Source organism: Pogoniulus pusillus, chromosome 14 (assembly GCF_015220805.1).
Source record: "Pogoniulus pusillus isolate bPogPus1 chromosome 14, bPogPus1.pri, whole genome shotgun sequence".
Lineage (NCBI taxonomy): Eukaryota > Metazoa > Chordata > Aves > Piciformes > Lybiidae > Pogoniulus > Pogoniulus pusillus.
Window position 1 is genome coordinate 2,028,610 of NC_087277.1, and position 25,051 is coordinate 2,053,660.

General features: G+C 45.8%; 1 protein-coding gene across 50 annotated transcripts in view; it reads left to right on the plus strand.

Annotated features, from left to right (window-relative positions):
* RIMS2 (regulating synaptic membrane exocytosis 2) overlaps positions 1 to 25,051 on the plus strand; it is a 493,599-nt gene that overhangs the window by 244,194 nt on the left and 224,354 nt on the right. For 33 of the 50 annotated variants that reach the window (XM_064154112.1, XM_064154113.1, XM_064154115.1 and 30 more), the window contains 6 exons: positions 10,257 to 10,465; positions 12,834 to 12,953; positions 14,261 to 14,360; positions 15,457 to 15,580; positions 17,396 to 17,442; positions 19,681 to 19,793. In XM_064154112.1, coding sequence (XP_064010182.1) covers positions 10,257 to 10,465; positions 12,834 to 12,953; positions 14,261 to 14,360; positions 15,457 to 15,580; positions 17,396 to 17,442; positions 19,681 to 19,793 — 713 coding nt within the window. Of the gene's footprint in view, positions 1 to 10,072; positions 10,141 to 10,256; positions 10,466 to 12,833; positions 12,954 to 14,260; positions 14,361 to 15,456; positions 15,581 to 17,395; positions 17,443 to 19,680; positions 19,794 to 25,051 lie in introns of all 50 variants that reach the window. The other 17 variants (XM_064154116.1, XM_064154086.1, XM_064154088.1 and 14 more) reach the window with 1 other exon arrangement.

A 25,051-nucleotide genomic window follows, 5' to 3' on the forward strand; every position in this document is an offset into this window, starting at 1 on the left:
GGCAGCCTCTGCCCTGCTTTTCTCTACCATAAAAGACAACAAAAATGTCTTCCTTAGCAGTGATAGCTAAATAATGGGAATCCCCAGGAACTCAATTTCTACAGATTTTTGTTACTCTAAAGTGAAAATAGATAATTATAGTTAAATATATTTTTTTTTGGTGTAAGTTTCATAGCTCTTATGTTTGCCCATCAAAGGCTTTCAGCTTTTCACTGCACAAATGAGAAAGTACTGAAGGAAGTGAATAGATCTCTGAAGAGGATAGGCTGTGGAGGGAAGTGATGCCCTTCCTGTTAGAATCATAGAATCAAGCAGGTTAGAAGACACCTCCAAGCTCATCCAGTCCAGCCTAGCACTCAGCCCTATCCAATCAACCAGACCATGGCTCTAAGTGCCCCATCCAGGCTTGGCTTGACCACATCCAAGGACAGCAACTCCACCACCTCCCTGGGCAGCCCATTCCAATGCCAATCACTCTCTCTGCCAACAACTTCCTCCTAACATCCAGCCTAGACCTGCCCTGGCACAGCTTGAGACTGTGCCCCCTTAAAGACACCCTCCCTAGCCTTCCTTAGGCAGTAACAGGTTAGTCTCTGAAGCTGGAACTGACGTGGGGAGTCCCAAGGCAGCCTCATTTGGAGCAGCAGAATTTCAGTGTGTGCATCAGAAAAGGGCAACTTCTGTTTTGTGGATGGAGTTTGTTGTAGGTTTAGGTTGTGCCTGAAGAAGAGAATGGTGGTCCAGGCCCATCTGCACTATTTGACTCTGGGAAGGCATTTCTGTGCAAGCTGTGCAAGCTGTGCAAGTTGAACTGGCTGAAGGACTGCACTGTGCCACGAGGGTCTCCTTCATGTAGGACCTGGTGCAGGTTATAGTGTGAAATTCCCAGCTGGCTCTGCAGGCATTAAATATTGTGACTTTTTTTTTTCCTCCTCTACACCTCAACCTTCCAGAAAAGTGAAGATGAACAAGTAGAAGAAATTTCCCTTAAAAAAAAAAGTGGTGAAAAATGATGACCTTTTGCTTAAACTCATTCTGGAAATGTTTAGCCTCGGGAGATTTATTTTTAGATAATTGTGATCATACAAAATCAGGAGGCTGAAATTAAATCCCTTATGTAACTTTTACTGCAGCTTCAGCTACCACCAAGGCTATAATTATGGAACTAGTTCTTGTTGCCTGTGAAAAGGTCCCACAGCAATGTGCTTATTTATGTGTACAGCTAAATGAAATAATTACAGCCCTAACTTCCACCAGCTACGCTTTTGTGCTGCCGCCTTTGGTCGGTCTGCATTCTTCTCAGCTTCCCCCTTCTCTCTTTCCTTCCCCCCTTCTCTCTTTCTTTCCCCCCTTCTCTCTTTCTTTCCCCCCTTCTCTCTTTCTTTCCCCCTTCTCTCTTTCTTTCCCCCCTTCTCTCTTTCTTTCCCCCCTTCTCTCTTTCTTTCCCCCCTTCTCTCTTTCTTTCCCCCCTTCTCTCTTTCTTTCCCCCCTTCTCTCTTTCTTTCCCCCCTTCTCTCTTTCTTTCCCCCCTTCTCTCTTTCTTTCCCCCCTTCTCTCTTTCTTTCCCCCCTTCTCTCTTTCTTTCCCCCCTTCTCTCTTTCTTTCCCCCCTTCTCTCTTTCTTTCCCCCCTTCTCTCTTTCTTTCCCCCCTTCTCTCTTTCTTTCCCCCCTTCTCTCTTTCTTTCCCCCCTTCTCTCTTTCTTTCCCCCCTTCTCTCTTTCTTTCCCCCCTTCTCTCTTTCTTTCCCCCCTTCTCTCTTTCTTTCCCCCCTTCTCTCTTTCTTTCCCCCCTTCTCTCTTTCTTTCCCCCCTTCTCTCTTTCTTTCCCCCCTTCTCTCTTTCTTTCCCCCCTTCTCTCTTTCTTTCCCCCCTTCTCTCTTTCTTTCCCCCCTTCTCTCTTTCTTTCCCCCCTTCTCTCTTTCCTTCCCCTTTCTTCCTTCCCTTTCCCTTTCTTTCCCCTTTCTTCCTTCCCTTTCCCTTTCCTTCCTCTTGCTTTCTTGCTCCCTCCCTCCCTCACCTTCCTCCCTTCCTCCCCTCCTTTCCTTTCCCTCCTTTCCTTTCCCTCCTTTCCTTTCCCTCCTTTCCTTTCCCTCCTTTCCTTTCCCTCCTTTCCTCTCCCTCCTTTCCTCTCCCTCCTTTCCTCTCCCTCCTTTCCTCTCCCTCCTTTCCTCTCCCTCCTTTCCTCTCCCTCCTTTCCTCTCCCTCCTTTCCTCTCCCTCCTTTCCTCTCCCTCCTTTCCTCTCCCTCCTTTCCTCTCCCTCCTTTCCTCTCCCTCCTTTCCTCTCCCTCCTTTCCTCTCCCTCCTTTCCATCTTCATTGGTGTTACTTATTATTGCTCTGTTGTTGAAATACAGAATGAGATTTGGCATGTGAATGCATCCATCTTCTTTTCTCTGACTTAATCTTACCCTTCCATCTCCTCAATACTTTTCCTGTCCATATTGCTTCTCTTTGAAGCGCATCCTGAAATGCTTTCTCTTTGAAGGATGTTCCCACCTGGTTTGTGCAGATAGACACAAGCAGTCCTGGGTGGATGCTGGGAAGAGGAATTGAATCATATAACAAAATGTAGTGCTTGTTTGCTAAGCAGATTAGTAGAAAAGTCTTGTAATTTATTAAGCTTGAGTGTAATGGAGCTAGGAAAGGGCAGAACTTCCAGGCCTAGGAATGACTGGATTAAAAATCAACTCCTGCATTTCTCAAGTCTGGCTCTGAAAACTGTTTGGAATGTTTCACAGCTTTCACTCCTATGCCTGTATGGCAGCAGCCCATTTTGAAAGAGGGCAGTTGCAGCACTCGATTTCATTGTGCAGGCAGGCCATAAAAATCCTGGCATTGAACCCCAAGTCCTGCAGAACTGACAGACCCTGAGAGCACCAGAGAAGTACTTCCAGCAGCCAGCTAATTTTGTGTTTAGAGCTGTACTTAGGTTGTCTTCAGCAAATAGTAGCTGTCTACAACTACCTGCAGGGAGGCTGTAGCCAGCTGGGGTTGGGCTCTGCTGCCAGGCAAGCAGCAAGAGAACAAGGGGACACAGTCTCAAATTGTGCCAGGGGAGGTCTAGGCTGGATGTTAGGAGGAAGTTGTTGTAAGAGAGAGTGATTGGCATTGGAATGGGCTGCCCAGGGAGGTGGTGGAGTCTTTGTGCCTGGAGGTGTTGAAGCCAAGCCTGGCTGGGGCACTTAGTGCCATGGTCTGGTTGGTTGGGCAGGGCTGGGTGCTAGGTTGGGCTGGCTGAGCTTGGAGCTCTCTTCCAACCTGGTTGATTCTGTGATTCTTCTTCTTGTGTTTACCTGTGTATCTCTTTTGTCGATGTAGCCCGAGACTAATGGGCCTTTGGACACAGAATAGCCAATTGGAATGGCAGTTACCCAAGCTTGGCCTTGGTAGGTGAAACTGGAGGCTTGCTTTACCTAAGTTTGGGAGAAGCATAAGCCTTGCACAAGGCAGGCACAAGCTAAGTGTGTGTGCCTTGTTTACTACAGGATGTAAACAAGTCTGGGCAAGCCAGAGTCCTTAGGCTCAGTGGCTCCAGGTTCTTTGTCCTCTTTCCTGTGGTTGCTTCTCCCCAAAAGAAAAGGAGAGAGAGCTGAAAACCATGTCTGGGCAAGGCAGGACATGTGTAAGCCCATTTCTGGCCAGTCAGGCTTACCACAACACAAGCACATAGCTACATGTTGACATATCATAGTATCATAGTATCATAGTATCATCAGGGTTGGAAGAGACCTCACAGATCACATATATAGGGACTAAGGTAGGTGATGCTAAGGTTCCTTAAGAAATGACCTGAGCATTGGTATTTTATCTGCTCTGTGAGCTGTAAACCAGGTATAACAGATCATTGCTCTCAACTAATTTGATTACCTAGGCTCATGCTGTCAAGCCTCTGCATGGCAGAGAAGAAGCTGAGTTAGACAGCTCGTTATGGTTGTTACTTCTGGAATACACTGGAGCTTCTTTCTCAGGTGTTCTGTGCCTCTTTAAGGAGGTAATTAACTTCCTTTAAAGAAGGGCCGTGGCAAAAGTGAACGTGTAACCAAACTCAAAGCAGGTGCTTCTACTTCTGTAGCAAATTATTTACCTCACTGTGAGTAGTGAAGGAGAGAGCAACAATTAATGATCCAGTTACTACTTCAGAGGCTTCTGTTGCAGTGTCAAGGTGATGAGAAACCCTCTTGTGCTGATCTCTTGCTGCCGCTCCAGCTTACTGAGTCAGCAGATGTGGCGTGTGTGCTGCCAGACCTACTTAGGATTTGCTGCTGTCAGTAAGCCCTTGTTCCTAAAACCAAGTCATGTGAGTAGTGAAGTTGAGCCTCTGTTGTGCCTGCTGCAGTTTAGAAATCAGTTTTGAGAAGGAAGCAGGTTGAATTGGTTAAAAATCCTACTTGTTTACACAGTCAGAAGCAGAGAAGGGGTTAGGTTGGAAGGGACCTCAAGGCTCAGCCAGTTCCAGCCCCCTGCCATAGGCAGGGACACCTCCCACTAGAACAGGTTGCTCAAGGACTCATCTAACCTGGCCTTGAACACCTCCAGGGAGGTTGTGGAGCACAGAATCACCCAATGGGATCAAAGATCCCATTGGGTGATTCTGTGCTGCACAGCCTCCCTGGGCAGCCTGTGCCAGTGTCTCACCACCCTCACTGCAAACAACTTCTTCTTAACATCCACTTTCAATCTCCCCTCTGCCAGATCAAACCCATTCCTCCTCATCCTGTCATTACCAGACCTTGTCAATAGTCCCTCCCCAGCCCCCTTCAGATCCTGCAAGGCCACTCCAAGGTCTCCTCAAAGCCTTCTCTTCTCCAGGCTGCACAGACCCAACTCTCTCAGCCTGTGCTCACAGCAGAGCTGCTGCAGCCCTCTCAGCATCTTGGTGGCCTCCTCTGGAGTGGCTCCAACACTTCCATGTCCTGCTTGTGCTGGGGGCTGCAGAATTGCCCCCAGGACTGCAGGTGGGGTGTGAGGAGAGCAGAGCCAAGGGGTAGAATCCCCTCCCTTGCCCTGTTGGCCACTCTTCTCTTGAAACAGCTTGTTCAGTCAGGAAGTCTGTTTCTGGTATTCTATATATATTTTTAACAGTATGTCATTATTTTGATGGTATTATTCTAGTAGATACACAGATACAGTATTTGTGTATTGGTGACCTCATTGCTGTCTACAACTACCTGAAGGGAGGTTGTAACCAGGTGGGGGTTGGCCTCTTCTGCCAGGCAACCAGCAACAGAACAAGGGGACACAGTCTCAAGTTGTGCCAGGGGAAGCATAGGCTGGATGTTAGGAGCAAGTTCCTGGCAGAGAGAGTGATTGGCATTGGAATGGGCTGCCCAGGGAGGTGGTGGAGTCACCATCCCTGGAGGTGTTCAAGCACTTAGTGCCATGGTCTGGTTGACTGGCTAGGGCTGGGTGTTAGATTGGACTGGCTGAGCTTGGAGGTCTCTTCCAACCTGGTTGATTCTGTGATTCTAAATTGGAGGATAAATAGGTTTGGGTTTGGCCATGAGCTTGGCCACCATTCTAGAACGAGTAGGTAGTGCAGTTAGGCTCTTTCAAAGGAGAAATGACATTCCCTGTTTCTTGCAGGAGAAGCTGTTCCAAGAAGCAAACCGTACCCGACAGCATGTGTCAGCTTCCTTGCACGAACCAAGGAACACAGCTAATACATTTACAGCAAGCTTAGTTACTACTTAGAAATCATGAATTAATTAAAGCTTCAGAGTCGTTTTTACAGCAGGCTTAGTTATTACTTAGACAATTTGAATTAATTAAAGCCTCAGAATAATTTTTGATGTCCCTTCACCACTCTCTTTATGAAATCAGAAGGCATTTAATATTCTGCCATGTTTCTGCAGCATGCAGGGGGCCGAGTTCAAAGTGCCTTTTGGAAAGCAAACCCTTTATGTTCTGCACACTTCTCTCTTTAAAATGGAAATGAGGTTTGATTCCCCCCCCCTTTTTTTTTTTCCCCAGATAGCATATGCAGGTATGTAGATTAGAAGAAAACAAGCCAAGAGAGGTCATTGCACATGATACCCCTCAAAGGAGACTCTGTTTTACCTTTCTGAAGCATGTAACAGCTTTTGTGTAGCTTAGTGTTGTGGAGATCTCTCTTCAGCATCCTCTCTGTAAAGTTTTCACTTGACAAGTGTTAAGACTGTGATTAGACCTGCAGTGTCTCACCAGCTTTTTGATGTCTGTTCAGAGGAACAGGTTGAGCAACGTCAAAGCAGGATCTGAAGTATGGAAATGGAGAAGGTATTGTTCGTGGTCTGTACTGAAGAAGAGCAAAACTACTTTGGTTCAATGCTCTTTGATGGTGAGACTTGATTAAAGCAGGTCTATGCTTCATCCTGCATAAATAATGTGAAACTGTGTAGCATGTGGTAGCAAAGTATTGCCCACAGAACATGTAGTAGCAGTGGGGAGAGGGAAAAGAGAGAGAAATGTGATAGTGCTGGGAAAAGAGAGAGAGAGAAATGTGATAGTGCTGGGAAAAGAGAGAGAGAGAGAAATGTGATGGTGCAGGGAAAAGTGAGAGAGAGAGAAATGTGATGGTGCAGGGAAAAGTGAGAGAGAGAAATGTGATAGTGCAGGGAAAAGAGAGAGAGAGAAATGTGATGGTGCAGGGAAAAGAGAGAGAGAGAAATGTGACAGTGCAGGGAAAAGAGAGAGAGAGAGAAATGTGATAGTGCAGGGAAAAGAGAGAGAGAAATGTGACAGTGCAGGGAAAAGAGAGAGAGAAATGTGATAGTGCAGGGAAAAGAGAGAGAGAAATGTGATGGTGCAGGGAAAAGAGAGAGAGAAATGTGATAGTGCAGGGAAAAGAGAGAGAGAAATGTGATAGTGCAGGGAAAAGAGAGAGAGAAATGTGATAGTGCAGGGAAAAGAGAGAGAGAAATGTGATAGTGCAGGGAAAAGAGAGAGAGAGAAATGTGATGGTGCAGGGAAAAGAGAGAGAGAGAAATGTGATGGTGCAGGGAAAAGAGAGAGAGAGAAATGTGATAGTGCAGGGAAAAGAGAGAGAGAGAAATGTGATGGTGCAGGGAAAAGAGAGAGAGAGAAATGTGATAGTGCAGAGAAAAGAGAGAGAGAGAAATGTGATGGTGCAGGGAAAAGAGAGAGAGAGAAATGTGATGGTGCAGGGAAAAGAGAGAGAGAGAAATGTGATGGTGCAGGGAAAAGAGAGAGAGAGAAATGTGATAGTGCAGGGAAAAGAAAGAGAGAGAGAAATGTGATAGTGCAGGGAAAAGAGAGAGAGAGAGAGAAATGTGATAGTGCAGGGAAAAGAGAGAGAGAGAGAGAAATGTGATAGTGCAGGGAAAAGAGAGAGAGAGAGAGAAATGTGATAGTGCAGGGAAAAGAGAGAGAGAGAGAGAAATGTGATAGTGCAGGGAAAAGAGAGAGAGAGAAATGTGATGGTGCAGGGAAAAGAGAGAGAGAGAAATGTGATAGTGCAGGGAAAAGAAAGAGAGAGAGAAATGTGATAGTGCAGGGAAAAGAGAGAGAGAGAGAGAAATGTGATAGTGCAGGGAAAAGAGAGAGAGAGAGAGAAATGTGATAGTGCAGGGAAAAGAGAGAGAGAGAGAGAAATGTGATGGTGCAGGGAAAAGAGAGAGAGAGAAATGTGATGGTGCAGGGAAAAGAGAGAGAGAGAAATGTGATAGTGCAGGGAAAAGAAAGAGAGAGAGAAATGTGACAGTGCAGGGAAAAGAGAGAGAGAGAGAAATGTGATAATGCTAAATATGTAGGCATAATTTGAGTCTTAAAGTTCTATGGAGAACAGCATTAATTTAGGGCTTTTCTTTATACCTACTTTTCAGACCACTCTTCCTGCCACATGTCAGGCATTCAGGTTAAATTGTGAGTCTAATATATAAATTTACAGCAAGCACAGCAAAAGCTTTGTCAAACCCATACATATTTATTCCCAGTTATGAGGTACCCCTGGTTCATAGCCTTTGTCCTGATGTTTAGCCAGTAGACGTTTCTCTGGGAATTCCAAGCATAATTAATCTGCATCTCAGTCTAAAAATAGTTTCTCTGCTTGCTTTTCTTCTCAGCTCATCATAATTAGCAGATCACTTAACCTCAGCCATAAACCATCATCTCTTTTACAGCTGAACTCCGAGTACCATTGTGAGAAGCATTTTACTGAAGTGATGCAATGTTTGTGTTAGGAAAGCAGTGAGATGTGTTCCTGTTTCTGTAAGTGATGCTCAGAACTCAGCCCTCATTCAGCTGTTTTCCTTTGGGGGAATTTTGTTAGGAACACAATGCATTTTTGCCTTTGGATTGAAGTTACTGTGAGTAATTTCCTAGGAGCAGTAAAACAAGTTCTGCTTTGTGGTGTACATCATTTTATGCACACATAAACCCCCACAAATTATCTCCTGCACACATAAACCCCCACAAAGGTATCTCCTGCACACATAAACCCTCACAAAGGTATCCCCTGCACACATAAACCCTCACAAAGGTATCTCCTGCACACATAAACCCCCACAAAGGTATCTCCTGCACACATAAACCCTCACAAAGGTGTCTCCTGCACACATAAACCCTCACAAAGGTATCCCCTGCACACATAAACCCCCACAAAGGTGTCCAATGCACACATAAACCCCCACAAAGGTATCTCCTGCACACATAAACCCCCACAAAGGTATCAAATGCACACATAAACCCCCACAGAGGTATCTCCTGCACACATAAACCCCCACAAAGGTATCAAATGCACACATAAACCCCCACAAAGGTATCTCCTGCACACATAAACCCCCACAAAGGTATCTCCTGCACACATAAACCCCCACAAAGGTATCTCCTGCACACATAAACCCCCACAAAGGTATCCCCTGCACACATAAACCCCCACAGAGGTATCTCCTGCACACATAAACCCCACAAAGGTATCTCCTGCACACATAACCCCCACAAAGGTATCCAATGCACACATAAACCCTCACAAAGGTGTCTCCTGCACACATAAACCCTCACAAAGGTATCCCCTGCACACATAAACCCCCACAAAGGTGTCCAATGCACACATAAACCCCCACAAAGGTATCTCCTGCACACATAAACCCCCACAAAGGTATCAAATGCACACATAAACCCCCACAGAGGTATCTCCTGCACACATAAACCCCCACAAAGGTATCAAATGCACACATAAACCCCCACAAAGGTATCTCCTGCACACATAAACCCCCACAAAGGTATCTCCTGCACACATAAACCCCCACAAAGGTATCTCCTGCACACATAAACCCCCACAAAGGTATCCCCTGCACACATAAACCCCCACAGAGGTATCTCCTGCACACATAAACCCCACAAAGGTATCTCCTGCACACATAACCCCCACAAAGGTATCCAATGCACACATAAACACCCACAAAGGTATCTCCTGCACACATAAACCCTCACAAAGGTATCCCCTGCACACATAAACCCTCACAAAGGTATCTCCTGCACACATAAACCCTCACAAAGGTATCTCCTGCACACATAAACCCCCACAAAGGTATCTCCTGCACACATAAACCCTCACAAAGGTGTCCCCTGCACACATAAACCCTCACAAAGGTATCCCCTGCACACATAAACCCCCACAAAGGTATCTCCTGCACACATAAACCCCCACAAAGGTGTCCAATGCACACATAAACACCCACAAAGGTATCCCCTGCACACATAAACCCCCACAAAGGTATCTCCTGCACACATAAACCCCCACAAAGGTATCCCCTGCACACATAAACCCCCACAAAGGTATCCCCTGCACACATAAACCCCCACAAAGGTATCTCCTGCACACATAAACCCCCACAGAGGTATCCCCTGCACACATAAACCCCCACAAGTCTATCTCCTTCCTCGCTGTATTTCATATTCCCTGAGCTCTGCTATTGCAGCCTTCTGCCTTTCTCAGAGGCGCTCTGTGAGTCCTGCTAGCAGAGGTTATGAATCCAGGTGGATAACCAGAAGTCTTTACCGTTTTGCTGTGTCTTTGTCTGTCCTTTCTTTCGCCTTTCCTTCACTGCACTGCTTTGTCTGTCTGATTCCCGCAGGAGACATGGATTACAACTGGTTGGACCACACGTCTTGGCATAGCAGTGAGGCCTCCCCAATGTCTTTGGTGAGACATGTGGAGCCTTACCCTTCAGTTCCTTTTCTCATTTCACGTTTCCTTTGGTTTATTTACGCCTCTGCATGTTTTCTTTTTTGTATCCTTTTTTTATCCCACGCCTTTAGGGGACAGTCAAAGGGGAAAAAGGAAAACTAGTGAGCAGGCAGTTTTGTCGGATTCTAACACCCTATCCCAGAGGCAAAAGAAAATGGTGTGCTTTGGTGCCCACTCTTTGGAAGAGGACTTGGAATGGTCTGAGCCTCAGATAAAAGACTCTGGGGTAGATACCTGTAGTAGCACCACTCTAAACGAGGAACATAGCCATAGCGAGAAGGTACTGAGACTACGGAGCCTGCGTTTTAACCTGCTCATTTGGTCTTTGTTTGCTCTCTGTCACTCATCCAAACCAAGGAGAGGGTCTTTCTAGAGACAACGTAGCGTTTCCTAAGGTGCAGAAAAGAAAAACAAATGCAAAGTCTCTGCATGCTTGCAGGGTTCACTGTTTGGCAGCCTAAGAAAAAAGAAAACCACCCCCCTCCCCTCAAACTTGAGGGGCATAAAGCAATGTCGTTCTTCTGGTTGCACAGTAGCAGATCCTGGTGTTACCTTCAAGCCTAAAGTCATTAACAAGAAGGATTCTACTGATTGGCTTAATTGATTTGCTACATTCAAACTCCTGGGGCTGCAATTAAATGAATAGTTTAAACCTCAGGTGGGAAAAAAAAAAAAAAGAACAAACCAAAAATTGAAAATAAAAGGGGGGGAGGGGGGGTTGGGGAGGGGAAAATTTGGTCTCTCTGCACAGAGAAGTTGTTTTTCTTTTTTCCCTTTCACTGTCATGGTTGTTCTTTAGTTCCGTTGCCATGCCATTTTTGTGCGGTGTCGTGCAGAATTAAAGGCTTTGCCATCTGCTTTGGGGACTTTTTGATCTTTGCTTTCTGTTTGGTGGAGATTATGATGAAATCTTTTTAGAGTTATTAGTTGTAATGGGAGCAGATTTGCCTGTGCCTGCTAATTTTGCATGTACCGGAGCATGCGGTAGTGGGTTTTGGGTGGAAAAAAGTGCTATGATTACACAAAAGAAAAGGTTCAAGTTGGATTAGTTGTTGCCAGTGTGCAAATATAACTGTGCCCGTGGGTAGGAATGGTGTAAAAAGGTTCACTGTCATTCTAATTCGTGTATAGAATCATTAAATGGTCTGGGTTGGAAGGGACCTCCGAAGGGCACCCAGTCCAACCCCCTCTGCACTCAGCAGGGACATCCATTGGAATGGGCTGCCCAGGGAGGTGGCAGAGTCGCCGTGCCTGGAGGTGTTCAAAAACAGACTGGATGAGGCACTTAGTGCCATGGTTTAGTTGACTGGATAGGGCTGGGTGCTAAGTTGGACTGGATGATCTTGGAGGTCTCTTCCAACCTGATTGATTCTATGATCCTCCACTAGATCAGGCTGCCCAGAGCCCTGTCCAGCCTCACCTTGAATATTTCCAGGGATGAGGCTTCAACCACCTCCCTGGGCAACCTGTTTCAGTGTTCCACCACCTTCATAGTAAAGAACCTGTTCCTCACAGCCAATCAATTTATTTCTATACTCCTTTTAATGTGATCTATAATTTTTCATATCCTACTACTAAGGGAAGGAGCAGCCCTGAAAAACTTGGTCAGTCTTGGAGAGATTAGACATGTTTGGAATGGTGGAAAAAGAAGAAATAACTTAGGCAAAATTTCTGCTTTGAGTTAAATTTCTTTCAAAGTATTACTCTTACACCAAACCTCTGCAGCTGGTTTTGTCACCATGCATGGCTGTGTGTAGTTGTCTGTGTTTATAGCAGACCTCTATAGCTGCTCTTGTCACCATGCATGGCTGTGTGTAGTTGTCTATGTTTATAGCAGACCTCTGCAGCTTGTTTTGTCACCATGCATGGCTGTGTGTAGTTGTCTGTGTTTATAGCAGACCTCTGCAGCTGGTTTTGTCTCTGTGCATGGCTGTGTGTAGTTGTCTGTGTTTATAGCAGACCTCTGCAGCTTGTTTTGTCTCTGTGCATGGCTGTGTGTAGTTGTCTATGTTTGTAGCAGACCTCTGCTGCTGGTTTTGTCACCATGCATGGCTGTGTGTAGTTGTCTATGTTTGTGGCAGACCTCTCCAGCTGGTTTTGCCACTATGCATGGCTGTGTGTAGTTGTCTGTGTTTATAGCAGACCTCTGCAGCTGGTTTTGTCTCTGTGCATGGCTGTGTGTAGTTGTCTATGTTTGTGGCAGACTTCTGCAGCTGGTTTTGTCTCTGTGCATGGCTGTGTGTAGTTGTCTATGTTTATAGCAGACCTCTGCAGCTGGTTTTGTCTCTGTGCATGGCTGTGTGTAGTTGTCTATGTTTATAGCAGACCTCTGCAGCTGGTTTTGCCACTGTGCATGGCTGTGTGTAGTTGTCTATGTTTATAGCAGACCTCTCCAGCTGGTTTTGTCACCATGCATGGCTAACTGTGTGTAGTTGTCTATGTGTGTCCATTCAACACAGAAAGATCATTGTAGCCATTTGCACATTGGATTTAGTAGCATAGGTGGTGGTGTTTTGCATCCAACGCTTGTGTAATCATACTACTTCTGTGACATCTCACATCCATGTATGTCAGGAAATGGAAAGTGTTACTGCAATGTTTTCTTTGCAATCCTATTCACTGTGCTTCCCTTCAACACCATCTGATAGCATCCAGTGACTTGGCAACCCTCCAAGGATGGAGACCGTCTCATCGGTCGGATTTTGTTGAACAAGCGACTGAAAGATGGGAGTGTGCCTAGAGACTCAGGAGCCATGCTTGGGCTGAAGGTTAGTAGTGAGGAGTTCTGGGAGGGGCAACTCTCTCTCAGTTAAACTACCTAATTTTACAATGAAAGCATTCTCATGTTGGCCAGTGTGCTCATGCTGGTACCTACAGAGTCTCGCTGCTCTCCAGATTACCGGGTGGACATTTCACCTTTAGCTAGCAAATTGAATTTTACAATGTCCCTGAAAGGCTCCAAAAATGGTCTTTTTCTGAAAGAGAAAATGTGTTTTCACAAGTTTCTCTGCAAGGTACTGATTGCATCATTGGTGGGCAAGCCAAGAGCCTCCTGCTTTCTTCAGCGTTAAGCACTGTGCTGTGGTTTGATTTCTCTTCCCCAAAAGAAGGGAGAAATGTGGAAAATAAGCTATCTCTTTTGAGGGATGTATGGAAGGTAATGACATTTCAACTCAGAGCACAGCCTGCCAGTTTAAGAGCCCTTCTAATCCACTCCAGCATCATAGAAAGTCAGGGACTGGAAAGCACCTCAAAAGATCATCTGGTCCAATCTCTGTTAGAGCAGGATCACCCAGAGCAGATCACCCAAGAATGCATCCAGATAGTTCTTGAATGTCTCCAGGGAGGGAGACTCCACAACCTCCCTGGGCAGCCTGTGCCAGTGCTCTGTCACCCTCACAGGGAAAAAAATCTTCCTCAGGTTCACATGGAACCTCCTGCACCTTAACTTCCACTCATTGCCCCTTGTCCTGTCATTGGGCATCACCAAGACGGGGCTGCCTCCATCCTCCTGTCACTCACCCCTTAGTCTCCTCCCCGGGCTAAAGAGCCCCAGCTCACTCAGGCTCTCCTCATAAGGAAGATGTTCAACTTCCTTAATCAATTTTGTGGCATTGGATTTCTTGGCCATAAGTCAAGTTGCTGGCTCATGCTCAACCTTCCATCCACCACGACCCTCAGATCCCTCTCCCCTTCACTGCTCTCTAACAGATCAGTCCCCAAGCGATACTCTTCCATGGGATTGTTCCTTCCTAGTAAGCAGTCTAATGACCAATACCTTAACTTTTTTGAGTGGTAATTTCATAAGGCAGTGAAATATGGTAGAAGTATTTACTAAAGTTTAAAAGGTGTAGCATTTTGCATCTGCATTGTGTTTGAGGTGAACTAGCAGCAACCATGGGTGCAAATGGGATCTGCTGTAGCCAAAAGACTGTGGTGGGGTTTATAGACGTGTCTGTCTTAACTGGGCTATCTGAGAAGAAAGGAGGTAACTGAATGCTTCTTTCTCTTGCCAGAACATTTAAGTCAACTAAACTAATTTTCATTCTGTGGAAATGCTTCCTCTTTGAAACAGGTAGTAGGAGGAAAGATGACTGAATCGGGTCGGCTCTGTGCGTTTATCACCAAGGTGAAGAAAGGCAGCTTGGCTGATACCGTTGGGCATCTTAGACCAGGTAAGTATCTACTACACATCTCATCTGCTCAGTTGCCTTTCTGAAGGTGACAAGAAGTAAAGGAGTTTAATTAGGTGTGAAATTATGCTAAGCAGGTGTGATGAGCTACCAAAGAATGCAACCTGACGTTTGGCTAATAGGTTATTGACATACTGATAACTTCTCGTGTTGCTCAAAACTGTGCTTTGACATTTTAATCATCTTTTTATGCTCAAAATGATATTCCACTCAGCTCCTGCTCAGTCGTTTTATGTAGAGCAAGCCAGGCTATTACCAGTGTGCAAAGAAAAGCAGCTCAACTAGGAAACTGCTTCTATCCCAACATGCAAACCAGGGATTGTCTAGGTTGGAGAATAGACAAGGAGTATTAACTATTACCTTAAGAACTGTCTGAACCTTAAATACTAAACTAGTGCAGGCCTTCAAAACAGCAAATGTTGTTGTCCTAAAAAGCATGTTGGGATTTCTGTAAGCCACAGCTGCAAAGGCAAACAAGAGCTATCTCTAATTTAATAGAGGTCCTACTGCTGGTGTTACTGTTTGACTGAACTTGGTGTGCTTGAAGCTGACAAAAACCTTTATTACTCAGGAATTTGCTGTGTGAAGGACTCTACAAACAGGGATTTCACAAGTCAGTAAACTGACATTAGAAAGTCATTGTAAGTAAAATCCACAGCAGGCTTCCTGAGCAGGGTGTTATTGCTGACAGTGTTATTGCAGATATGGAAAGTCAAACCAACCCTTGCTTACTTTGCTGGAAGTCACCAAACATTTGAAGGGAGATTGTAGTCAGGTGGAGTTGGTGTCTTCTGCCAAGCAACCAGCAACAGAACACAGTCTCAAGTTGTGCCAGGGGAGGTCTAGGCTGGATGTTAGGAGGAGGTTATTGATAGAGAGAGTGATTGGCATTGGAATGGGCTGCCCAGGGTAGGTGGTGGGGTCGCTGTGCCTGGAGGTGTTGAAGCCAAGCCTGGCTGGGGCACTTAGTGCCATGGTCTGGGTGGTTGGGCAGGGCTGGGTGCTAGGTTGGGCTGGCTGAGCTTGGAGCTCTCTTCCAACCTGGTTGATTCTGTGATTCTATTCTATGAAATTGCAGGTGATGAAGTTTTAGAATGGAATGGGAGAATACTACAAGGAGCCACCTTTGAGGAGGTGTATAACATCATCTTGGAGTCTAAACCTGAGCCACAGGTGGAGCTTGTTGTTTCAAGACCAATAGGGTGAGTCATTTCATAATGTTTTTTTATTATATGAAATATGACAAAAAATGTTGCTCAGATTCACTTTTAGGGCAGAGCATGTCAAAGAGATTCCTAAACACTGCGAAGAGTAAAACAGTCTGCAGAATTCTGCAAGCCAGAAGTGTAGCTAGAATGATTGATCACCCCAGGATCTGAGCTGGTAGCAGATCTTGTGTTTTCAGAGAGAATTGCAGTTGTTACATGATAGTATGGTTAAAAATAGTTTCCCTTCTCTCTTTTTCTAGTTGGTGATCCAGCCTGTATTGGCTTTGAAACTGCAGATCCACTCTTTATAGTGGCAGTTCTGCATTCTGGACTTTTATTTCTCTATTTCTATATAACACAAACCCAAAATATATTCAGCCTTGGCCTATGAAGTGCTGCTGAATTCTATTTATTGAGAGGCTGCAGTGTAGAATTCTGCACAAAACACAATATGCTAAAGACATAATGGATATGGTTTGGAAAGTCTTGGCTTCACCTGGCATTCATTCAGTGGTTCTCTAGCAGAGTCCGTGTCCGAATGCACAGCTAGCATCATGTGGGAGTTGTTCTTTGGTGCTTAATGTTGCTAAGTTTTCTTAACTTTGAGATCTGTCTCATTGTGCAGGAAAATAAATGACATTTAGATAGCAGTAGTTGCTTTGGCATATTAGGCTGTGAGTATTTCCCCTTCTTCAGCTGTTCTGTCTCTTCCAAGCTCCTACAGCCTGCAGTCACACCCAAGGCTTTTTTCCTTCTCCACTGAGAGTTCCATGGCTCATCAGACCAGCTATGGTGTGAGGAGGGGGCTGCTTAGCATCCACTTAGAAGCTGATTTCAGTTGTTATGGATTTCATCTTTCCTCTCATGGAATTTATTATGGTGGACATAATGCAGTTGGACAGGGTGCTAGGGAATCTCATCCAGGCTCTCTTTTCCACAGAAGGTTAGACCAGATGGTCTTTCAAGATTCCTTCCAATCTGGGCTGTTCTATGATTCTATAATTAACAATTAATAAATATGTTTATACCATTTGTTTGTTTTGTTTGGAAGCACACAGTTTTCTGTGGCCAGTTCTGGGCTCCCCACCTCAAGAGGGACATAGAACTGCTGGAGAGAGGCCAGCATGGAGCCACAAAGATGATGAAGGGAATGGAACATCTCTGTTAGGAGGAGAGCCTGAGGGAGATGGGGCTTGGAGCTTGGAGAGGAGGAGACTGAGAGGTGACCACATCAATGATTATAAAGATATGCAGAGTGGCAGAAGGCTGGAGCCAGGCTCTGCTGGGTGATGCCCAGTGACAGGACAGGGGGCAATGGTGGAAGATGAGGCATAGGAAGTTCCATGGAAACATGAGAAGGATTTTCTCCCCTGTGAGTGTGACAGAGCACTCACAGGGAAGAAAATCCTGACTGTGCTCAAGAACATTAAAGGACACTTTGGGATAACCACTCCTGGCAGTGTAGTAGGTCTGAGTGAAGCTTCAGTAGCTGCAGTTATCATATAATGCTGTTATAGTCACAGTTTTAACCTGCCATTAACTCTGTGTTTTGTTGACTGAACGATTGTGTGAGTGTGCAGCCTCTCTCCTGCATCCACCAAACCACTTCTGGCATAGGGCTTTAATTTGGCAATGGAATATTTCTGCTGGCTAAAGGGCCCAAACCTTCCCTGTGGCTGAAGGCAGCCAGCAGCTCATACACCTCGCCCGAGACACTCCGTGGTGGCTGGAGAGGTGCTGTAGCATAACTGCAATGTGAATGTGCTTCTGAGACAAAGCCTGAGCCTGTCTTCCTTTTCCTGATTTCAGGGACATTCCCAGAATTCCTGACAGCACACATGCACAGCTGGAGTCCAGTAAGTTTCAACTGTGGGGTAGGAAAATCTTTTCTCTCTCTTTTATGCAAGCTCAAAGAGATGGAAAACTGTCTCCTGCAGCCAGCATAGCTCTTGTCTCTCTGTGTTTGCCTCCAGATGTCGTTTGACTCTTGTATCTCTCTGCCTTTGTTTAATAATAAGCTATCAGAGGTCAAAAGATTTTGCTTTAGAGTTGACATTTGGTTCTAAGCTTAGGCTGGTTTTGCTTGAAAAGGAAAAGCTGGTTCTAACTAAACCAGAGGAGCATTAATAGTGATTCTTAATTCCCTGTATGTTTTGCAGTTGAGTTGAACCTTATCAACTTAGACATGAGATGAGAGGTTCTCTGTTTACAACCTCAGAAATAGCTACCTTGATACCAGAATACTTCTGCTACTGCTATTGGAACCATTCAGCACTCTTTACATTGCTTAGCCCAGTCCTTCCTGTGGGGAAAGAGACCTTGTTCTTTGGCTTGGCCCTGATAAGATGGATGGCAGCCTGGAGTTAGTGTCTATGATTCCTTCAGAGTTCTTTTATTAATAGAAGCCAAGAATAAATGGCAGTGGCATAAAATTGCTTATAATAACACATAGAACTCCTCCAACAACTTCCCATTGATCATCCACATCTTAAAATAGCATCAGAGTTCTGTTCTGTGTGATGTGAACTGTTTGCATTGGTAAATATGTGATTTTTGCTCAGTTCCATATGCCATAAATCATCCTCTGAGTTTGCAGACCTTCTGCATCTGAAACAAACTGCACAAAGAAAGCACTGCACCCAGCCTGATGTGTTTGTGTAAACCCAACCAGCACTTAGTCTGATGAGGACAAGGTTCAGACTTGATATTAGGAGGAAGTTCTTCAGCGTGAGAGTGGTGAGAGCCTGGAAGGGGTTGCCCAGGGAGGTGGTGGAAGCCTCATCCCTGGAGGTGTTTCAGGCCAGGCTGGATGAGGCTCTGACCAGCCTGATGTAGTGTGAGGTGTCCCTGCCTATGGCAGGGTGGTTGGAACTGGCTGCTCCTTGTAGTCCCCTCCAACCCTGACTGATTCTATGATTCTATAATGCCAGAAGACAGAATTACTTTGATTATTTTCCTACATAGGAGTTTTGGTCCTTCAACTTCCTGACATAATCACAGTTAGGAAAAAACCTTGAATAAATCACTTTTCATTTTATAAATGATAACTTTTGATTGCCTCTCAACACCAAAAGACTGAGATTTGCTGTTTCATAATTTGAAAGAGATTAAAAAGTGCAATTCATAGAATCATAGAATCAACCAGGTTGGAAGAGACCTCCAAGCTCATCCAGCCCAACCTAGCATCCAGCCCTGGCCAATCAACCAGACCATGGCACTAAGTGCCTCATCCAGTCTCTTCTTGAATACCTCCAGGCACAGCCACTGCACCACCTCCCTGGGCAGCCCATTCCAATGCCAATCACTCTCTCTGCCAACAACTTCCTCCTAACATCCAGCCTAGACCTGCCCTGCCACAGTTTGAGGCTGTGTCCCCTTGTTCTGTTGCTGGCTGCCTGGCAGCAGAGCCCAACCCCACCTGGCTACAGCCTCCCTGCAGGCAGCTGCAGACAGCAATGAGCTCTGCCCTGAGCCTCCTCTGCTGCAGGCTGCACTCCCCCAGCTCCCTCAGCCTCTCCTCACAGGGCTGTGCTCCAGGCCCCTCCACAGCCTTGCTGCCCTTCTCTGGACACCTTCCAGCACCTCAACATCTCTCTTGAATTGAGGGGCCTAGAACTGGACACAGCACTCAAGGTGTGGCCTGAGCAGTGCTGAGCACAGGGGCAGAGGAACCTCCCTTGTCCTGCTGCCCACACTGCTCCTGAGCCAGCCCAGGATGCCATTGGCTCTGCTGCCCACCTGGGCACACTGCTGCCTCATCTTCAGCCTACTATCTGCCAGCACCCCCAGGTCCCTCTCTGCCTGGCTGCTCTCAGCCACTCTGTCCCCAGCCTGTAGTGCTGCTTGGGGTTGTTGTGGCCGAAGTGTAGAACCCTGCACTTGGCCTCATTCAATCTCATCCCATTGGCCTCTGCCCACCCTGGACCCTGTCCAGGTGCCTCTGCCGGGCTCTCCTCCCCTCCAACAGCTCCACATCTGCTCCTAACTTGGTGTCATGATCACAGCTTTCCATTTGGTTCTGTTTCCATGCTGCTTTGATTAAAGCCCATTGTGGGACAAGCAGAATCATGACTGCTGTTTGTTTGCACTTGCAGGTTCTAGTTCATTTGAATCTCAGAAAATGGACCGACCTTCTATTTCAGTGACTTCTCCTATGAGTCCTGGCATGCTAAGGGACGTTCCACAGTTCTTGTCTGGACAACTTTCAGTATGTAAACATTTCATTGCTACTGTTCTTGTGCCTTTGCAGCCTGTTCAGCTCTCACCGCAGAGTGCAACCTACTTCTAACAGAAAATTGTTATTCAATTGAATGTTGGTTTGGTTTTTTTTGGTTGATGCTTTATATGTCAATGTAGACAGGGTCATAGTTTTGTAAGAACAGACTTTTTTAGCAGCTTTGGGGATTTTTCTATGTGTTGAAGTAGTTAATGGACAAACAGAGATGTAGATGTATGGGGTAAACTGATGGAGTTAACTCATCGTGAAGGTCTGATCTTGCCCTCCAGTTATGCTTAGGTTGTTGGGTGTTTTTCAGCTCTGACACTTCACATGTGCAGTTGATTGATGTATTATCCGTATGCTGGATGTTAATATTGCTTATTTCTTAGGCACCAGCTTTCATAGATGCCTTTGCCCACATATCCCTTTGATCAGTTACTTATGTTGTGTTCTTTGTACCAGTGCTTTACTCACTGTTGTTCTTCGTTCTCCCGAAGCACAAAGTTTATTACATGGTTTATTTTGGTTTGAATTTCAAAGGGTAATTTTATTATCTACTAAACTGAAGAACTTGGCTTTTTCTACCCCTTTCTGTGTCTTTTACATCACCAAAGTGTGATTTTTTTTTCCCCCAAAAGTACTCAGTTGTGGCCTGGCAGACATTAAAAAAAGAGAGAGAGGAAAATGGAATGGGAGCAGTGCAAAAGTGGTGTCAAATAAGTTTGAATCTGTCACACAGGTATTCCTTGGTCTGTGATAAGATAATGAGTGTGTCATAAAAAATATGCATCAAATCCAAGCAGATTGTTTATAGGTCTCACAGAATTAGTGAGGAGGGGAAGGAAGAGTTTTTGTCTGCTTAGCAGCAGCGTTAGCTCCATGTTGCAGTGCATGAGGCAGGCTCCATACTGCAGTGCATGAGGCATGATTTGTTTTGCTCACCAGACCAGACATCTGCAATAGATCCTTTTTAATTTTCTGCAGCTTAACTACTGTGAGAGACTCAATCCTTTGAATAAATGCAAAAGTGGAAGTCCTGACTGTATGGTGACAAGGGAATGTGGATGGGAACTGTCGGAATAGACAGAGGCTTCTAAAAAGCAATGTGGCTGTGCAAGAGAGGATGTGATGGCTTCGAGTTACCTGCCCCCTCACACAATGAAATCACCCAGACTAGACTCAGCTGGCTGGCAGTTAAGGAATGAAGCTTTATGTTCACAGCTTAGCACAATGGACAAGCAGATAGTTACAATATGTTACAAATGCCTACAGCCACAGGCAGCAATAGACAAGTTAAAGGTAATGCAGAAACACAGCAGCCCTCCCAGAAAGCAGAGTCCCCAGGAGGGGCTCCCAACCACCCTTCCACCTTCTTCCCACCCCTCTGCCTTATCCCAGACTTTGCCTTATGTTCAAAATGATCTGGGAGGATTGGAAAGGGAGTTAGAAGCAGAATGATTAGTTGGGTTGCACAGATCCAGGCAGAACAGTAGAAGCCCAGGGAGAAAACACAGACACTGACTGTGATAGATACTCTCACACTGTCCTATCTATGTTTGTGTCCTTGCTTTTATACATCTCAGCAAGCTTATGAGTGCAGCAGCCATCACCACTGTTTCCTTTTCACAGCCTAGCATCTAATTCTTCTCATTGAAATATTCCAGTTAGCCTCAAACCAGAACAGAGGAAAAAATGGTGATAGTCAAAACAGGGGGAAAAGAAATCCCATTTGCCTCAGTGTGGAAAAATGTTGGTTCCTAGCTCCCAGCATGGCTTTCAAGGTGCAGAGTTAGTTGCTCTGACATGCAGTGCCCAGAGAGTGAGGAACAATGGTCCAAACAGAAACCATACAGAAGTAACTCTCCCTGTCAGCAAACAAAACCTTCAGAGTTGAGGATGAGAGTCTCATAGCAAAGTTGGTTTGTGGTTTGATAGGAGACTGCACTTTGTGGTGCATGAGAATTTGATCAGGAGATGTGGAGGTGTATTCCAGTTTGCTGAGGATAACAGAATTCCCAAGATTTTATCTCTCAGGGGAGCATATAAACTCAGTGCTTAACTCCAGGAGGGATCAGCTCTCTTCTCACTTCAAGATATAAATGCCTTTAGTAATAAAGTTTATAGCATTTCTTTCTGTCTCAGGAGAAACAAACAGGAGACATTTAAAGATCTTTCCTGCTTGTCCTCTATGTACTGTGTGCAGCTGTGTACAATATCCCCTGCTATGCTATATCCTTGTTTCCCTCAGGGGCCAGCTGGGATTTGAGAGCATGCAGCCCAATGGCACTGCACTCAGAAATGCTCAGGAGCTCTCTAAATTGAAGTCCCACTCTCTCAACACCAAACACAGTAGAAAGGTTGAACATTTGGATGCTTATCTTACCTCACCAGTAAAGAAGAGTAGGAAAGAGCTCTATTTTGTGTTAATCACAGAGTTGTGGAGGCTGGAACAGACTCTGAGATCATCAAGTCCAGCCTAAAGACCTAACACGGTCACATCGACCAGACCGTGGCGCTCAGTGCCACAGCCAAGCTTGCCTTAAACACCTCCAGGGACAGCAACTCCACCACCTCCCTGGGCAGCCCATTCTAGTGCCTAATGACCCTTTCTCTGAGAAAGTGCTTCCTACCTTCCAACCTAAACCTCCCCTGGCAAAGCTTCAGGCCATGTCCTCTCATCGTGTCACAAGTTGCCAGAGAGCAGAATCTGACCACCACCTTACTACAGTTTCCCTTCAGGTAGTTGTAGAGTGTGATAAGATTCCCTCTGAGTCTCCTCTTCTCCAGGCTAACCAAGCCCAGCTCCCTCAGCCTCTCCTCAGCAGCCTTCCCCTCCAGTCCCCTCCCCAGTCTCATTGCTCTCCCCTGGACCAGCTCCAGCCCCTCAATATCTCTCCTGCAGTGAGGGGCTGAGAGCTGCACACAGTGCTCGAGGTGAGGCCTCCCCAGTGCCAGCCCAGGGGCAGGGTTACACCCCCAGTGCTGCTGGCCACACTATGCCTGACACAAGCCAAGACGCCCTTGGCCTTCCATGCCAGCTGGGCACACTGCTGGCTCATGTCCAGCCTGTTACCACCCAGCACTGCCAGGTCTCTCTCTGCCAAGCTGCTCTCCAACCACACATCCTGGAGTCTGTGGTGCTGCATGGGGGTATTGTAGCCAAAGTGTAGGACCCTGCCCCTGGCCTTGTTCAGCCTCATACCTTCATAGGATCACATGATATTAGAGGTTGGAAGGGACCCAAGGAGATCATCCAGTCCAACCCCTCTGCCAGAGCAGGACCATACAACCTAGCTCATCCCTGGAGGTGTTTAAGGCCAGGCTGGATGAGGCTCTAGACAGCCTGATGTAGTGTGAGGTGTCCCTGCCCATGGCAGGGGAGTTGGAACTGGATGATCTTTGTGGTCCCTTCCAACCCTGACTGATTCTAAGTGAAGATAGCCACAGTCAGGGTAGAGGTCTGAAGTGTGTGAAGTGCTTGGATATAGACATCCTTATTCAGACAGTGCTACATATTCTTCAAGGGGTTTTACAGTAGTAGTGTTTTGGACTGTGTTTCTCTCTGTTCAGCACAGCTTTAGGCAGTTTAGCTGTAGCAATGCTTCTGTTATTCAGGGCTGCCTGTGTCTGCAGTGTTCTGTGCTTTCCTCTGCCTTGGCATTGATCTGTGTGCATGTTTTCTTCCACTGAGGTTACAGTGACTCTCCAAAGCTGGCTCATAGGATTTCCCTTGAAACAAACTATCTCACTTAGCTAGGAAATCATCTTTCCATTAGTAATTATTCTGCCTAAATACATACTTAACTGAGCAGATTATGTGCAGCTACAGCAAACTATTGTGTGTCATCATTTACTGAGCCACACAAACAATTTATCTCTATTCTGTGCGGTTTATTTCATGTCGCTTTTGATCCACATCCTCCTTTCAGGGAGCATCTGACTGTTGTTGCAATTATTGCTTTATTATTATCATTTGCCTTTTTTCTGGTTCCTGTTTCTGTGTTGTTTTTTTTCCCCACTGCTTTGTTTTTCCTTTAATACCATTTTGGCAGCAGTCGGTGTTGTTGCTGTCTTGGTGCTCTTCGTTACTGCATTCTGGCTTCTTAATACTGCATGAAAAGTACAACTTGGGATGCTTTTGCCACAGTTAAGTTACAGACTGGTAACAGTTAAGTTAGAGACTGAGACCATGACTAGGTCAGATATAAAATGCTAATATTTCATTTTTTGTTCTGATGGGAATGTTAACAGGAAAGGAGATGTCATGTCCAAGTGATATCATTTGTAGCATTCACCTATTTCCTTGTAGAGCTGATCCAGAGAACCCACTTCAAACAGATTTTCCCATGCTTCTCTTATGAAGCAATGAAATACAGATGTAGTTATCATTGCTGTAATATTTGGCACCTTAGAAAGCAGATATTGTACATTGTGGAGGACCTAATATGTCAGCAAATTGAAGGGACAGCGTCAGGTAGGATCACAGGATGGTGGGGGTTGGAAGAGATCCAAGGAGATCATTGAGTCCAACTCCCCTGCCAGAACAGGACCATATAATCTAGCTCAGGGCACGCAGGAACACATCCAGACAGGCCTTGAAAGTCTCCAGAGAAGGAAACTCCACAACCTCTCTGGGGAGCCTGTGCCAGTGCTCTGTGACCCTTCCAGTCAAGAAGTTCCCTTTTGTGTTGAAGTGGAGCCTCCTGTGCTGCAGCTTCCTTGTCCTATCCCAGGGAGCAAGTATAAGATACTCTCCCCTTGCCCCTTTCGTGTTTTCCTACTCCCCTTTTTACCCCTGCAGAAGTAAACTGCTGTTGCTGTAGCATCAAAACAACGTGGATATTGCTTTCCATTTCCCAAGGCAGAATATGGCAGGTGAGGGTTCCTGGTGGCACACATCTCTCCCTCACGGGGTTGTGATATTCTGGAGTACCTGCATTTGTGCAGAAGCAAGCTGAAGGTCTACTGTTGCAGTACTTGAGTAGGTCCCGTTTTGGCACCCCTGTGCAGAGTGGGGGGCATCGTGCAGCTACTGCACCTTGCAGAGCACAAGAGCATGTCAGACAAACCCCAGGCAGCCACATTTTCTTACCTACCATCTTGCTTTGGTGTGAGGACAGATGACTTCGTGTAGCGTATGGAGCAGCGCTCTGCAGCGCCTGTGCGTGCTGAGTAGGCAGGCTGCAGATGCATCACCACACCTTGGGTAGATCTCTTACAGAAGAGCATATTGAGTGGTAGCTTCT